At 40.5% G+C, this 13,934-nt stretch overlaps 1 protein-coding gene across 2 annotated transcripts in view; it reads right to left on the bottom strand.

The window, feature by feature from the left end:
* kcnq1.1 (potassium voltage-gated channel, KQT-like subfamily, member 1.1) overlaps positions 1-13,934 on the bottom strand; it is a 282,710-nt gene that overhangs the window by 245,618 nt on the left and 23,158 nt on the right. For both annotated transcript variants that reach the window (XM_069181428.1, XM_069181429.1), the window contains exon 3: positions 7,288-7,378. In XM_069181428.1, coding sequence (XP_069037529.1) covers positions 7,288-7,378 — 91 coding nt within the window. The remainder of the gene's footprint in view (positions 1-7,287; positions 7,379-13,934) is intronic.

Below are 13,934 nucleotides of genomic sequence, written 5' to 3'. Positions count from 1 at the left end.
TACACAGAAAATCGTATCACACATATGAATATAAATATAGATGTAACCATAGATATAAATATAAATATAAATGTATTGCACAGGTCCCTGGCATATATTGCACAAAAGTGGTTGTAAACGGGAAAAAGAAAAAGAAAAAGAAAGAGAAAGAGAACAGATGTAGCAGTAGATGTGTATATGCGTTTAGTCCAGAAACAGGTCACTGTCGATGTTGCCTCTGCCAAGACGCAAGGTGGATGCGTTGTACAGTCTTATGGCAGACGGCAAGAATGACCTCCTGTAGCGCTCCCTGTTGCACCGTGGATGAATCAGTCTATTGCTGAACGTGCTCTTCATTCCTGCAAGCCTGTCATAGAGGGGATGGGAGAAGTTGTCCATGATGGCCTCTAGTTTGGACATCATTCTCCTCTCAGCCACTACCTCCAAGGGGTCCAGGTCAGACCCAATGACAGAGCTCGCTCTCCTGATGAGCTTGTTCAGCCTTTTGGAATCTACTGCTCTAATCCCAGAGCCCCAGCACACCACTGCGTAGAAAATGGCACTTGCTACCACCGACTGATAAAACATGTGTAGCATCTTACTACACACATTGAAGGACCTGAGCCTCCTCAAGAAGTAAAGTCGGCTCTGTCCGTTCTTTACTTCTGTAAGAATCCACAGCACTGTTTATGATAAATATGATATATCTTACTCCTCCTCCTTAGAAAGGGAGGGGCGTCCACCGTGCTGAAGTGCATAACTTGCGGTTTTAGGACATTTAATATGATAATCCTGCAAACTGTAGGTCAGCACTGTGGCGCAGTGTTGAGCATGGTTGCCTCGAGGGCTGGGGCCTCGGATTCAATTCTGGAACTGGGGTGCTATTTGCACGGAGTTCCTTTGTTCTCTCCAATGTTTGTGTGGGTTTCCTTCAGGTGCTCTGGTAAGGTAATAGTCTTCTGAGAAATCTGGCCCTGGTGTGAGGGTGTGCGTGTTTGTGTCTGTTTGTCTGCCCTACAATGGACTGGCATCCTGCCCAGGGTGTACCCTGCCTTGAGACCATTGCTTGCTGGGACAGGCTCCGACTCCCCCGCGAACTGGACTCTGAAGTGGCTAGAAGATGGATGGATGGGATCATAATCTGACAACAAACATGGTGCCACTGGCTGCACGTGCACACAAGCCTTGTGCAGCTCATTTGAGTCCGTCTGAAATACCGAAAACGAGAACCCTAACCCTAAAGACAACGGCACATCTTCATGTCCATTTTACACCCATCCATCAACAGAAAGCCTCTCTTCCAGGTGAGTGTCATGGCAGCCAGGAGCCCATCCCAGAAGCACAGGGCATGGAGCAGAACCTAGAGTAACAGCCTGTCTGTAGCCTGGATAATTGCCTGAGTCCTATCCAGAGCAAAGAACAAAGTGTGCATTTAGCTAATCAAACCAGGCCAGTGTATTCTTGGGCAGTGGGCTGAATCTCAAGGCACACCAAGCTAACCAGGTCGAACATGTACTCCCCACAGAAAGGCAGCCCAGTCCACAATCAAAACCATGAAGCTGAGAGGCTGTAACCTCATCCAGGCCTACAACTACGTCCTGTACAATGTGGCATTATCCTTTGATGCATCTGGTAAGAAACTGGTCTGCTTCTATTGTATTTTAATAAAAATCTGTGGACTCAAAGTTTAGCAGACATTTGCAATTTTAGCTACTTCGACATGATGATCTTTCTGAAACTCACCTAACGGTGTTTCCTGTATGAGATTATATCTGTGGTACAGTATGTCTGCAGGGGTGTGTTTGCTTACTTTTTTGTTTTCCCATCAGTGGAAGCCTGAATATGGAACAAACTCAAACCCTCTGGATTAACAGCAGAGCGAACCCGATGTGATGCTGAACTCGTAGGCGTGACGGACAGTCTCAGGGAGAAGGTAAACTGACAGAGCAGAATATGTGTTGAATTTGAATGAAAATCGCCTCTGCCGCAGAGTGAACTCCTGTGACTCCTCCATTGTGTCTTTAATGAACTGCCACCCAGTTCCTGTGTTTCCCCGCTGTGCCTCCCAGCTGTTCCTTCAAAAGAAATCGCTTGCTTTCTGTGTCACTGTTTCCACAAGTAATCATAGGATGTCTTCCTAATCCTGCTCAGGAAAACATTTACACAATACGGGTTTATTTATCGTTTGTCTTGGTCGAGTTATTATTCCTGTGCAGAAGATTATTTATACAGATATGAAGGAACAATCCTAATAGTGCAGAAAACTTAAAAAGCTAAATATTGAATGATTTTTTCAGTAAGAAATAAAGGTGTGGTGTAGAGTACTATTTTGGTACTGTTGGAAATATTTTTTAGCTTGCAGTATTTTGGATAACATTTTTTTTAGTATTAAAAAACTGCTAAGTACAACAATGGTAGCGATGTAAGTGTTACAGCCTTTGCTGATAATCTTAGTATTATTCTGGTTACTATTATGTACAATTAGTACCTGATCAAAAGCTTAAGAAACAGTTTTTAATGGTCACTTCTTCAAATGGGATCAAGTAAGGCTCCAAGAACGAAGTTACCCTGAGATGTAGGACTTGGTACAGTAGTTCTAGTGTCTAAACAGGTATTTCCAGCTGAATCTAATAAGGTACTGAGGAGACAATCTCCCCTCCGTGAGGTCACAAGCAGCAGAGAAAGCCCCTGTATTCTGTAGTGGAGTGAGGTGGGTTGTGTTCAGATCAAGAGTGAAGTGTCGAGAGCTGAGCGGCTCTCGTCTACTGAGGATCTTCCTTAGTCAGAAAGTATGCTCCTGGAGGGTCCAAATGCAGAGCAATGGGGTTGCACAAGGCAGCACTGTTCCCGGATGAAAGGATCTGCTATCACACAACACATCCACTCTTGATGCCGAGCTCACAAAGGACACCATTGTGGCAGTTACTGGTTTGATATGATGTGCAAATTGAGGTTCAAGCCTGGGCGTTACAAACAAGTGTACACTGTGCCACCATGCTTGGCCTGATTACAGAACAGAACGTTACAAACAAGCACAGGGAAGACGCACTGAGGTTTTCCTCTTGACACAAGCCTTTAACAGTTCAAAATCCAGATTCCCTTGTGTTCTCAGAATTTAACAGATACAGAGCCATTTCAATGAAGATAAATTACATTTTAGCTGCAGCCAGATACAGCTAAAAGTAGGCAAATGCAGAAGCATGCCATCTGCTCATTTTAGAATAATGCCATTATACAGTACACCAACAATGTGTTTATAAAGCATCTTTCCAAACCCAAGGATGCTGTACATAGTGATGAAGAAAAAGAGAAAAAAATCAAATGAAAAGTTAAAGAAAATTAAACAGGAACATACAGGATAAACTGTACACCAATCAGATAGAGGCCCTAGTAAAAAATTGTGTTTTAAGATGGGATCTTAAAAGAGTCAAAGAATTTGACTCTCAAGAGTTAGAGGAAGGTTGCAGAACAGTCTGAGATCTAGTCCTGGGTGCAGAGCAGAGGAGCAGCTTCAACCGAACACAGCCTGCAGAAGAAAGGAGCTCAGACATGTATGATGGAGCCAGGTTATTTACACCCTTGAAAAATCTGTAACAAGATCTTCTACTGAATACATGACTTTTATTGGCAAACACTGTACAGATGTAAGTGTAGGCGGGACATGTTGGTGTGATGTAGGAGTCTACCTGCAGAGTTCTGGACATATTCCAGCTTTCTGAGAAGAGTGTTAGGAAGCCCACAGAGCAAGGAGATCCAGAAATCAAGCCTTGATATTATAAATGCATTTAGGATTGGACGCTGATACAAATTGCCTCACGGGGGCAATATTTCCGAGGTGAAAAAAAAATGTTTTAATGAAATTTTTTACAAGAGGTTCGAAAGACAGGAGAGGATCAAGTGTGACTCCCAGATTACTGATTTCGGCTGATGCCTGTAAGAGGAAGCCATCCACCATTACTGTGAAGCTCTCCAGCATTTCCAGCTGACACTCACTGCTCACCAGTAAAATTTCCATTTTGTCACTATATAGCTACATGGAATTGGATATCAGAATAATTGGTTGCTATTGACCAACTAGACTACCAAAATATATTTCAGTTCAAAATGATCTACAAAGTCTTTACTGAGGAGGCAGCTCTCATGAGCAGTTGAGGCTGAAACCCTGTGGCCACTCTTCCTGAATCACTGTGTATGGTGGGTAAAGATCTGTAGCCCTCAGAGGCATCCCACCCCCACTCCAGAGCTCCCTTCTCAGAGACAACATTCAGCTAAAACAACAGAGTCCAGCTGGAGGGGTCAGATGTAAAGAGAAGCCCCTAACAAAGCCCCCGGAGCCCCTTTCAAATCCAGGACAAGACCTACACGAGGTTCAGCACTTAATGATGAAGTCACACCGATGACATGTGGGCCTGCCACAATAGGGGACACCTGTCACGGGACGTTCTTACTCAGGACTAATCCCAGAGATCCCAAACACACGGGCCCCTCCCTGATAATACCAGGACATGGGACTGTACAAGCAGTCATTGTCTGCAGATTAACTTGTGATTCGCTCTGGCTCTTAATTACCGAATATTTACAACATTAATCTCATCAGCACACCGCAAAGATCCGTAAAGCACTCCGTGGGCTATTCCGAAGCGCTGCCACAGCGATTACCAGGACAACTCTTTACTGTCTGCATTTCATCTTTTTTCCCTTTTTTGTTTTCAGTCAGCTCGAAAAGATTGATTTCTTTATCTCCTCTTCTGTTTCTTTTCTGTGGCCTTAAAGCAGCAGATTTTTCCAATTGACTCATTACTGTAAACACCAGGGGGCCACTCTGGGCATCTGTTAATATTAAGAATATTGAGAAGCATGGAGTTTCACCGCAGTTAAGGACTGTCCAAAAACAACTGGACTTCTGCATTCAGTTTGGTAGATCTTTAAATAAGTGAACATTTTGTAATAGAAAGGATTGAAAACAAGATGAGCTCTCTGCTTGTCTGATTTCCAGTCACTGCTGGAGTCCCTGCCTTCGCAAAAGCTTGACTGAGCTGGATAATAGCACGTCTTGCGCTGGGTACACAGAGCAAGACAATGCCAACCATACTCCTGTTTTGGAAAAAACAAAGCATCCACAAAAATTATATTCTGGTTTCAATCATGGATAAGCTGTTAAAGCAGACTGGGTGCTTGGGATAACTACTGTATGAGTTTCCATAAGAACTCTGATAAGCTTTAGTAAACTGATGACTAACACTTGAGAAGACAATGTCAGCTTATGGATTTATACTTTCTGTGCTTTGAAACTACTGAAATGTGTTGTTTGGTGAATAGCAATATTTTAGCTGATGAACAAAATGTAACAACATTATTGAAGAACCTTACAGAAAAAAAACACCAAAGATTGGAAAAGCCAAATCACCCCATAACCCACAATTACTTGTCAAAAGTAATTCTGCATTCAGTTCTGGACTGGGAGCCTTGTGTGTGGAATCTGCATGTTCCTCTGCTGCCCCACGCAGAGCATAGTCCTGCCCTACTGCCTTGGTCTGCAGGCTGGGCGGGCTTGTGGCATCTCAGAGACTTGTGTGGAAAAAGTGCTGTTTGATAACACAACCGGATGAACTAAAATATAGGAATAATGAATTAATTAATTATATATGAAGGCTATATTTTTTTATGTCCAGGTTAATAAAGTTATAACACAACCAGACTCACTAATGTTCTAGAAAAAACACAAAAGCAAAAGCAGTTTAGTGACATCTGAAAAAAAGTTTCTTTTTCAAACAAGATGAATTACTTGTTAGCCACCTGAACAGCTACCCACCTGAAAGATTAATTACTGACCACTAAATTTAATTCAAATTTAAAAGAACAATTTTGTTGATTTTTTATCTGATAATGCATGAATTCAATGTTTCGATATACACTACACACAGTGAAGTAACAGAGAAATGTTTGTGCATTCATTTCACATCTTTATAACAAAATCTAAATTTAAAATCAATAAAACACTTTACACCTCTTGAACCAAGCCATGTTTAACAGCTTTTAATGACCAGTTATGCTTAATTAAATGCTCATTTTTTTTCATCCTTTATGATAGTTACTTTTGCCAGGCTCTAATCTCAAATTAAAAATGCAATGCTAAAACAGGAATCCACTCTGATGGGTAAATACTGCCCCCTTCCGATAAAATAAAATATATAACATTCGTAACTCACTGGCATGTCTAAATGAGACAAATATCTGGTTACCTAAAAGTTGGTTCTCAGAGCATAAAAATATTTTAAAATAGTATACAAAGTATATAAAGCACAATAAGAACAGAAAACGGTGGCTGTACAACTTTAAACACCCTATGAATGAGTATATATTTGATTCTGGAAATTTGTCCTTGGCAAATTAAAAAGGCTGTATTTGTAGAAGTTAACAAAGATAAAAATGTCACATATAGATCTTCTAAAACTCTCCTTCAAATACAGTCAAGTATTATAAAGTATATTATAAATATTAAGTTACCCTTGAGACGAGTCTCAAGTGATCTGTGAATTATTAATCATTTACCGCCATCTAGTGGTCATCATGGTCCTAACAGTGATGGTTAAATCCTGTTCCTGTAGAGACGTACGTTCTGTCCCGCTTGAGCTCTGGATGAACGCGCTGCACCAGCAATTGACGTACCGGGCCTGAAATACCATTGTTTTCTCGTTCCTATTCTTTCTATCCACTTGGGCCTCCACTTCCATACTGTTCACTGTGCTTTTTAGATTATCCATCCATTTTATGTCATATACGGGGCATTCGAGTTACAAACTTCTAATTATACAACAAACACAAAATATACAACATGATTTTACAAAGTAGGCCTGACAAGTACAAACACACTGAAGGTCGTCAGCAATATCTCACTTGGGATCTAATCCCGCACAGGATAACATGGACAGGACACTTTCATGTTGGCACTGTTTGATGACAGTATGTACAGCACCTGTATAAAAGCATGCTGAAGAGCTTGAATATGACAAACTGGCTCTGTGCTTTATACAGAGCTCGGCATCTTGTTTTAAACTCCTGTACAGATTATGAATGGAGGACTGTGGAATCTTGTTCAAAATATCCTGTATCTTTAAAATCAGTGTATGGTTTCAGAGATAACAGCACTGGACAAAACGTTTCCTGGCCAGCTTTACCACACGGAGAAAATATTTAACTTCTAAAGATACACATACTGTATCAAGGGTTTCAAAAGCGTATAATGATCACATAAGTAAAAATAAAGTCACTGTGCTTAGCTATTTATGGATGAGTACTCTTACTCACCATCCAGAAGAGAGTTCCATTGGCTAGAGCCTGATACTGATCAATGGTGGACAGCACGCTAAATATCAGGCAGGCCAGCACTATGAGAAATCTGTAAAAGAGAAAAACTCACTGTTACCACAGATTCTCTCTACTCTTTTTGTTAGGGATCAAGTGTTTTAGTGGAGGATTCTCATTTAATCATTTATAATAGAGGGAATGGTACATAACAGGTTACAGATTCGATAATCAGACTCTAATTGCAATGGTTTTTAATTGACGACACAAGCCTCCGAGACAATATGGCAACTGCTGAGTACCCCATTGATCAGACATGAGGCACAGAGGTTAGAGAGAAAGGAAGGGTGTTGGATAAGGCCATGTTTGAGAAGATACAGGACTGGAAAATATGATGAAAACTGTGGAAACAGAGGACAAAGTGGGTATACAGTGCAAATTACATTAAACAAATGCACAAAAACATGAGCACAATCTAATACTACAGCACAAAAGGAATACAAACAGCAAACAATAGAACATGAACGTTATTCCTTGCTTTGCACAAATACTTAATTCTTGTTTTCATGCTCCTGTGCAGTCTATAAATGAAGGACTGAGGAATATTGTTGTAAATATCCTGTAACATTTACCACAGGTCATCCAAATTGGTTGGTTGCCATTCAGATCTCTCAGTAAGCATGTATTCCCCGATGGCCTCAATGCTGCTCTTATCAGGACTTGGTGAGTGATCCGTCAGTGTCTTCATGTTCCAGACAGGCTGGTATTACATGCTTGGGGTCACTGTTGTGTATGAAGGTGAATCGCTGTCCAATGAGATGTGTTCCTGAGGCGGTGGCAGGGTAGATCAAATTTATTTACTGTATTTACTGTACTGTTGTCTAGTCCACCGTCACACAAACTGCCATTGCTTCCAAACTCCTCAAGCTTGGACTTTTCTATAAAGACCTTTTCCAAGTTTATTCATCCCTTTAGTACATTTCTGTTCCCCATTTACATCTTTTTATTTGGTTGCCTCTTCTCTGTAAACGTTTCCAAACAGCTACACACCCAGTTAGACCATTTGAAGCAATCTGTATCTTACTCTTTCTGAAGCAACCTTAATGCATGTACTTGCAGAAAAATCATTCATATGATCTTGATCTTTACTTGATCAAGACATAGAAAATTTACATCACATTGAACACTTTTCTTCTCAAAACGCTTCTAATGTCAACTAATGTGTCACGAACCTTCTTCAAGGTCTTGCATCACTATGCAGTGATACGCACCCAGACCTTTCCAGCACCTCTGAACCATCTCATAGAAGCCATAACTGAGCTAACGAGTGGCCTGATTGGACTATGTACAATTGGAAGTATATGTATGTGAAGAATTAAAAAACATGCGGTACAATCAAAGATGTTAATGGATATATTTTTATTGACAGATGGACAATTTAAATGCCTCCACATGTGTACAGGTGCGCAACTCCAGCAAGGCAGCGTTTCAAACAGGATGATGAACAGGAAGCAGGTTTCCTAATTTCTGAAAAGGGGATGTGGCTCAGTCAGAGCATTCCATTGAAATTGGTTTGGATTCCGTAACATTCTGCACTTGGCCAACATGACATAAAACAAAAGAATGCAAAACTTTATCACAGCGCCTACCTAATAAAAGACCAATAATTTGTAGTGAAATATGATTCGGCCTCAGTATAAAGAGGAGTTTAGAGCAAATTATATTGAATCGATTGTGATACTGAGGACAGAGTCTCCATCTCTGTGTGCAGTATGTGCAGTTTTTATTCAGACAACATTAGAACATCTTCCACCACAAAACGAATGATCTGGTATTAACAGACTGGTAGTGCAGAAGAAATTCTAAACAAAATATTTTCACCAAGATAAGAAACATTATCGTGTCTCCAAGGTAAGCTTAAAATGAGTTATTAAGCACCGTCAGAATGTTCAGAGGAGAAGAAAACATCTTCCTACAGAAAACATCCCCGAAAAAGTAAAATTACACTGTAGCTCTATCTGATCTGAAGGGAGTGAAAAACAAGATACCCACTGAGTTAAACCTTCAGATTAACACTACTGTTAAACTGTTAAAGTTATCTTTGCTGGTAATTATAATTTAGAAGCCTACTCATAGCTGGTTGAGCAGCTACGAGACTTGAACTTTATGAAGCACAAAAATGCATATTTACACATAACCTAACCTGCATAAACCTGGTGCAATTCAGGTAAGTGAGACTGAAATACCTGAAATAAAAAAAACTTTGCAGGCTGACTAATAATTAACCCTGCTGAGAATGAAGCAGGGCAAATGCAGAAATGGAGTAAGATTGTTGTTACTGCATCAAGAAAGTTATCCCCGATGTCTCAAGTCACCTGGAAGCCTTCTCCGTTTTCGTATGTAAAGATTAAATATGACATTACTATTACTATTTACCTTAGAGCAGCTATCATTCAAACATTTTTTTCATTATTGGTTGTACATTCCTGTACTCTGTACAAAGTCTTTGGTTTTAGACTTAAATAGGTGAAGACAACGTTTTATGGGTTAAAGAAGATACTTCAGTTGAGCTGGCACAGAGCCTGCCATTTTCTCTGCAGAAGATACTGTCAACATTATAGACTGTCTGGAATTCCAGTACATTCAGATAAGGATCCTATATTCAGCAGTTGGTATGAGGACTTAGATAATACCTCCCTAGCCAGACTATATGATGAACCTGGAACAGATCCATGTGGTTTCAGCAACCGTCTCACCTCTCTTTAAATATAAACGTGACCCATCAAACATCACATTCGGTGTATTCGACATTTCAGCACATTACACAAGATTGAGAGCAGATGAGCTCAGTCCTTTCATACAGGCATCATACAAAATACACGCTACCATACTGTAGCAAGTGCTCATGGAGGTTCTGAATTTGTTGTTCATAGCTCTAACATTGCAAACAGGTGCATCGGAAGCTCAAAAGCACCGCTTTAGGAGTTTTCACCGGAAAGGAAACTACCTTATTAGTTTGCTATTTTAAGCACTTGAATCGGACTCAGAAATGTGTCTGAAGTCACGTGATTCTGACAGCCAATCTTGAGCCAGACGGGATCTCTCCCAGATGGTCATTAGATTGTTTCTCATTGGCCACATACTGATGCACATGACAGCACCTACACGTACTGACCTGTACCAACATTGGTACCAACATTGAGAGCCAATTGGTACAGAAAGCTGTGCATTATGGGAATCCAAGGAATTCCTGTGAAATGTGTATCTATACAATGTAAATTTCCTGCTGCAAGCACAGCTCACTCTGATTGACTGCAACAACTTACCTTAACACCTGTATATGATTTCACCCAACCCTATGAAAGCTTAACCCAAAAACATATTTTTCATCCTCATGGTAAATGAGAAAAACTCTCTCATCTTCTTACTATAGACAAAATGTTTCTATACAGAGCAAAAAGAAGCAAAATAAGACAACAGAAGAAGAATGTTTATCTTTTTTTGCTCAGAGGAAGCACCAAACATATTCAGAGATCTTAACCTTAAAAAAATTCTTTGTGAGCATTATGTTGAAATTGCTTCATTTTTTGTGGATTTTTACCACCTTTTTTCCACTACCAGATTGTGTGCCCTTACTTCTGAGTGAACAGTGTTGCTGTACTGAAGACAAAGAAGCAGCAGGAATGTCTCCTATGTACAAGGGTCCCTCATAGGGGCCCAGAGATTTTTCTCAATCAAAGCAGTTGAATGGTTGTTTTGCCCCATGAACCACAGGTGCTACAGCTGTGATTTCAGCGTCACGGCCTGAAGTGGTTGGTACTTAAAGATAGAATGGAACAAATTCCAGACACCCCAGGGGTGTCGAATGACATGAAAAAAAGTGTAAACAGCTTCAATTGTTTCAACAGATCAGGTCAGTTCATCATCAGCTATTTTAGTCTCAGTAATAGCATCTTTAAGGTTGAGGAAATCTGCACAAAATAAATATTGCATGACCTGTGAGGACACCTTAAATGTCCCTGTGGTTCAAAATTTCGCTCGAATTTCCTATTATTTTTCCTGTAAAATGAGTCCTCGAGGATCTGTCCCGTGGGATTTCCAAAGACGTTTACAAGGATCTGTAAAGATTTTTCTGCTCAGGCCACAGATTCTTGCAGATTTTTCTTCTGTGTTACAACAGAGGCTTCTTTGTCTCCGCAAGCTGTCCACATTCTCTGGAGCAGGCTGGTGCTGCGACACCTCCTTATTGTGCAGGAGTATGGAACCAAGTTATGGAACAAGGTTTTAAGGTTGGGGAATTTGGTGAATGTGTTTTGGTTTGGCAATCCAGCTCAGTGAAATGCAATGTATCCCTATTATTATTATTATTATTATTATTATTATTATTATTATTACTTTGATCAAAGATGGATATGATCTCCATTGCTACAAAATGCAATGGAAAAATACGACAGCTTGTACTGAAGATAGCAGGATGAGCTGCACAATAAAGGCTGTCTCACAACTTCCCTCCATGCTCAGTAAACACAGTAAAGAAGAAAAGAAGCAAAATACAGAAAATTTGGAGTAAGTCTCTCGAATACTGTCAAAGAAAGAAACGGAAACTAACGTTATCAGCACAACTTCTTAGTCCACTACTTTGAAAGATAAGGCACAAGTGGCATATTATTTGGCTCTATGTTAACAAGAGAAAAAGGTCCATACAGTGTGCCAGCACTTTATTTTTCTAGCGTCTTGCACCTCTTAGTAATAACATCAAGCCTTGGCCAATAAGTAATATTGTACAGATTTTAGAAGCTCAGTCGTGTACTTGGTTAATCATATAGGGAGTATCAAACTGAAAAACTGATATTTCAAATTGACCTCATGCAGGATTCGCAGTGTTGTCTAACAGAACCAACAAGAGGACAGACATCCGAAGAACAGAACAACTATTCAAAGACTTAACTGGTCAAATTGCAAAGGAATTGCAAGTGATGGTGCAGACTATATAACAGAAATAGCAAACGTTAAACAAAAGATACCCCAGACAGCTGGCAATAACTTCATTTGGAATCACTGCTTCATTTCCCTTGTAGCTTTCAGATACAAGAATACTCCCCCTAATTTTATGACTGTGCTTAAGGAAGCAATAAAAATGGCCGATTCCATTAATGGCCATTCACCTAACAGCAGGCATTGTGAAGTGCTGCGCTCAGAAACAGGAGCAGAGCTCCCTCAGTGTTTCACACTGAAGTTTTGTGGAAGAGAAACAAGTTAATCAAGTTTAAGTTAAGAAAGTTGTCGCATGGTGGCAGATCCTCCCAGCCAGTGGCGTGGCAGAGAAAGATTTACACACATTAACTCATCAGCTGTGTCTTTGAGTGAAAAATACACGTCTATATTTCAGTACAGGGAAAACCTTGGTAAGGGATGAGGCGAGACCAGTCCCTGAATGACAGAACTACCTCCTTTTCTCCCTAATCTGATCCATGACCCAATTTGCGCCACCTGGTTTCCCCTGTTTTCAAAACTGCAATGGGACATATTTAGCCAAGACTGGCTCTGCCTCCTTCCCCAGAGAAGTACCAGCTCCCTGGAGAGTGAGCTCACTGCTGGCAGCTAAACATTCATAGGCTAAGGAGGTGCAGTACTCCCTTTGGTGACAGCCCATTACTAAAACCGGTTTTCACAAGAACCTCCTTCTCCTGTGTCCTCTACCAATTTAAAATATAATTTGGAAAAACTTGTATCCAATGTGTGTGCAAATGTCTCTTGTATAATATTCTCTCGTCTGTCCCTAAGCCGCTCTCCAGTTGCCTAAACCAACAAGACAGATCAGAGACAGCTAGTATGTTACACATCCCAGCACCCAACCCAATACCCAGGATGAGGACACAGTCACAGCACAGTAGTGCACCCCTACCAAGAGAGCACTGTTCAACAGAAAACCTGAAGGCTTTTAGAGCAACAAACCACCAGGTTATTCAGGCATTTTTTTCTTTATTTAACCTCATCCAGGTCAGAGTGGCACAATCTACACCTAACTCCTCCACTGCCAGTTCAAACAGTTACTGTACCTATCAATCACAATGCAGTTCTCTTCTCTCAGAATTAATTTATGGTTCAATCACAGCACAGGGAGTTCTTTTCCATCCCAAAGTTGAGATAGCTCAGCCCCAAACCTGTCTCAGGTATGTCTGTACCAAACAGGATCCTTTTAGAAAAACATTTGCAAAAGCTATTTAAACCTCTGAGGTTCCTCCCGCTACATTAGGCGCAAAATTTTCCACAAATCTGGGAGTTGTAAAGCACAATGGCAATAATAGTCTATGAGACCTTAACACAATAGTTTGTGACTTTTAACCTTCAGCTAAGGCCATTTTTTTATCTGCTACTTTATCCAGTTTCAGCTCCTTCTCTATTCTACCAACCATATATCCCTCGTATTTGATTTGTTGATAAGCAATGCAACTCTGGCATTTTGCTGTTCAGGATCAAGAGTCTGCTCTTTCCTAAAGCCTTCATAAAGATGATGTTTAAACAGTTTTAAAACCTTCTGAACAGTTTCCTCCTTTGCTGGAGAACAGGGCTCTCTACAACAAGCGATATGGGCAGACTCCATCCTACTCTGTGGCTGTTGGCCTCTTGAGTAGATTATTCTTTATTCC

The sequence above is a fragment of the Lepisosteus oculatus genome, chromosome 21 (genome assembly GCF_040954835.1).
Source record: "Lepisosteus oculatus isolate fLepOcu1 chromosome 21, fLepOcu1.hap2, whole genome shotgun sequence".
NCBI classification, from domain to species: Eukaryota; Metazoa; Chordata; class Actinopteri; order Semionotiformes; family Lepisosteidae; genus Lepisosteus; species Lepisosteus oculatus.
This window is presented reverse-complemented; position numbering and strand designations above follow the sequence as displayed.